This window comes from Otolemur garnettii, unplaced genomic scaffold, assembly GCF_000181295.1.
Source record: "Otolemur garnettii isolate 467f Iridium unplaced genomic scaffold, OtoGar3 scaffold00043, whole genome shotgun sequence".
Lineage (NCBI taxonomy): Eukaryota > Metazoa > Chordata > Mammalia > Primates > Galagidae > Otolemur > Otolemur garnettii.
Genome location: NW_003852438.1, coordinates 11,158,418 through 11,160,812, shown reverse-complemented (window position 1 = coordinate 11,160,812; position 2,395 = coordinate 11,158,418). Strand labels below are relative to the sequence as shown.

General features: G+C 40.0%; 1 protein-coding gene across 1 annotated transcript in view; it reads left to right on the top strand.

Annotated features, from left to right (window-relative positions):
- The window catches only part of NACA (nascent polypeptide-associated complex alpha subunit), a 16,932-nt gene extending 16,679 nt beyond the window's left edge, over positions 1-253 (top strand). Inside the window, exon 6 of the mRNA XM_012805507.1 lies at positions 3-253. Within this exon, the coding sequence (XP_012660961.1) occupies positions 3-140 (138 nt within the window). The 3' untranslated portion in view covers positions 141-253. The remainder of the gene's footprint in view (positions 1-2) is intronic.
- Positions 254-2,395: the final 2,142 nt, after the last annotated feature.

The window sequence follows — 2,395 nt, the reverse complement described above, 5'->3', positions numbered from 1 at the left end:
AGGTTGATGAGACAGGTGTGGAAGTTAAGGACATAGAATTGGTCATGTCACAAGCAAATGTGTCAAGAGCAAAGGCAGTCCGAGCTCTGAAGAACAACAGTAATGATATTGTAAATGCTATTATGGAACTAACAATGTAACCATCAAAAAAATGAGGACTTTTTTGGTGTTTCAAAAGAGTAAACTGCAGCTTGGTTTGAAATTTGTACTGTTTCTATCATTAATAAAGTTATGGCTTCTTGTTGGATGAATTAATTGGTTGTTTGGTTTCTTCCCACAAAAAAAAAAAAAAAAACTGAAGAGTCTAGTAAATTATTAATCACCTAAGACCTCCTTCATTTGAAAAGATTTGAATAGGCCAGGCGCTGAGCAGTTTCTTAGCCCTCTCAGCCAGTAATCCTAGCACTCTGGGAGGCCGAGGTGGGTGGACTGCCTGAGTTCACAGGTTCAAGACCAGCCTGCGCCAATGCGAGACACCTCCCTCTAGTCTCTGAAAATATAGCCAGGCATTGTGGTGGGCACCTGTAGTCCCAGCTACTTGGGAGGCTGAGGCAAGAGAATTGCTTGAGCCTAAGGTTGCTGTGAGCTGTGATGCCACAGTTCTACTGAGAGCAACAAAATGAAACTCTTAGCACAAAAAAAAGATTGAGTGCCACAAATTCCCCACTTAATGTGTCAAACTTTGCACCTGTTGTAAGAAGTTACACTGGGTTGTTAGGCCCTTGTCTTGAGAGAATATAGTTTTAGTGTAAAGTTCATTTCCACTTTTGCCACTTGTTAATCATTAGGAGATCCTGATTCTTCTGTATCATATCAGCCTCTTTGAACTACAGTCTTCCTGAACACATATATATTGGGGCTTATCTGGCCTCTGTGAGTTCACATTGGTTACATCTCCACAAGGTCTTAGTACAGGATTGGAGAAAATGGATGTGAATGAAAAGGCTGCACTTTGTAGATGAAAAGCTACCTCATGAAGGGGGAAGGTTGGCTATATAAACTTACTACAGACAGAATATTAATCTACAAAGTAATCTAGGTAGCCATGATTATGCTAGAAAAATAAACTAAAACGAAGACTGACAGGCAGACAATATAAGGAGAGTTAACTCCTAAGTATAAATTACTATATGAATCCCAAGAAAGTTTCTGAGTTTGGATTGTCAAAATATTTTGAGAGACGGCTTGGTTCCTGTAGCTCAAGAGGGTAAGGCACCATCCACGCACACCAGAGCTGGCAGGTTTGAATCCAGCCCAGGCCTGCTAACCAATGACAACTACAGGGTGGTGCCTGTGGCTCAATGGGTGCCAACCCCAGCCAAACTACAACAAAAAATAGCCATGCGCTATGGTGGGCACCTGTAGTCCCAGCTGAGTATTATACACCTAGAAAGCCAATATTTGAGTTATTCTATAGTAAAAATAGGGCATAAAAGGAAAAAACGAATGAGTTTGTTTGGGGGTTTGTGTTTTTTGTTTTTCTTTGAGATAAGTCTCTGTAGAGTGCAATGGCTTCAGCCTAACTCAGCAACAAACTCCTGGGTGTAGGGCAGTGCCTGTGGCTCAAAGGAGTAGGACACGGCCCCATATGCCAGAGGTGGTGGGTTCAAACCCAGCCCCGGCCAAAAACTGCAAAAAAAAAATTCCTGGGTTCAAACTATCCTGCCTTGGCCTCCTAAGTACCTGGGACTGCAGGTGTCCAGCATGACACCTGACTAATTCTGTTCTTAGTAGAGATGAGAATCTTACTCAGGATGATCTGGGAAATTCTGAGCTCAAGTGATCCTGCCTCAGCCTCTCAGAGTGCTAGGATTACAAGTGTGAGCCATCACACCCAGCCCACCAACACTTTTTTCAAATTGGGTTGTTTCAATTTTGACTTGTAATAATTTGTTTTGTTTTGTTTTTTTAATAAGAGACTTTGTGTTTTTTTTGTTTTTAAATTTTATTTCTTTATTTATTTTTGTGGTTTTTGGCCAGGGCTGGGTTTGAACCTGCCACCTCCGGCATATGGGGCCAGTACCCTACTCCTTTGAGCCACAGGAGCCACCCCTGTAATAATTTGTTAATATATTCTAGATACTAGACTTTATCACATACATGATTTGCAAATATTTTCTTTTGTGAGTTGTCTTCCCACTTTTCTTGGTAGCATTTTTTGAAGCACTAGAATTTTTAGTTTTATTGAAGTCCAATTTATCTTTTTTTTCTTTTGGTTGCTTAAACATTTGGTGCAAAGTCTAAGAAATTGTTGCCTAGTCCTATGTCACACAGACATTTATAATCTGAGGGTTTTGTAATTTACGCTATTTAATCTTTAATCTTTGGCCTGTTTAAAAGTATGTTTTTGTACATAGTTTAAGGTAGAGATCCAACCTCATTCTTTTTTTTTTTT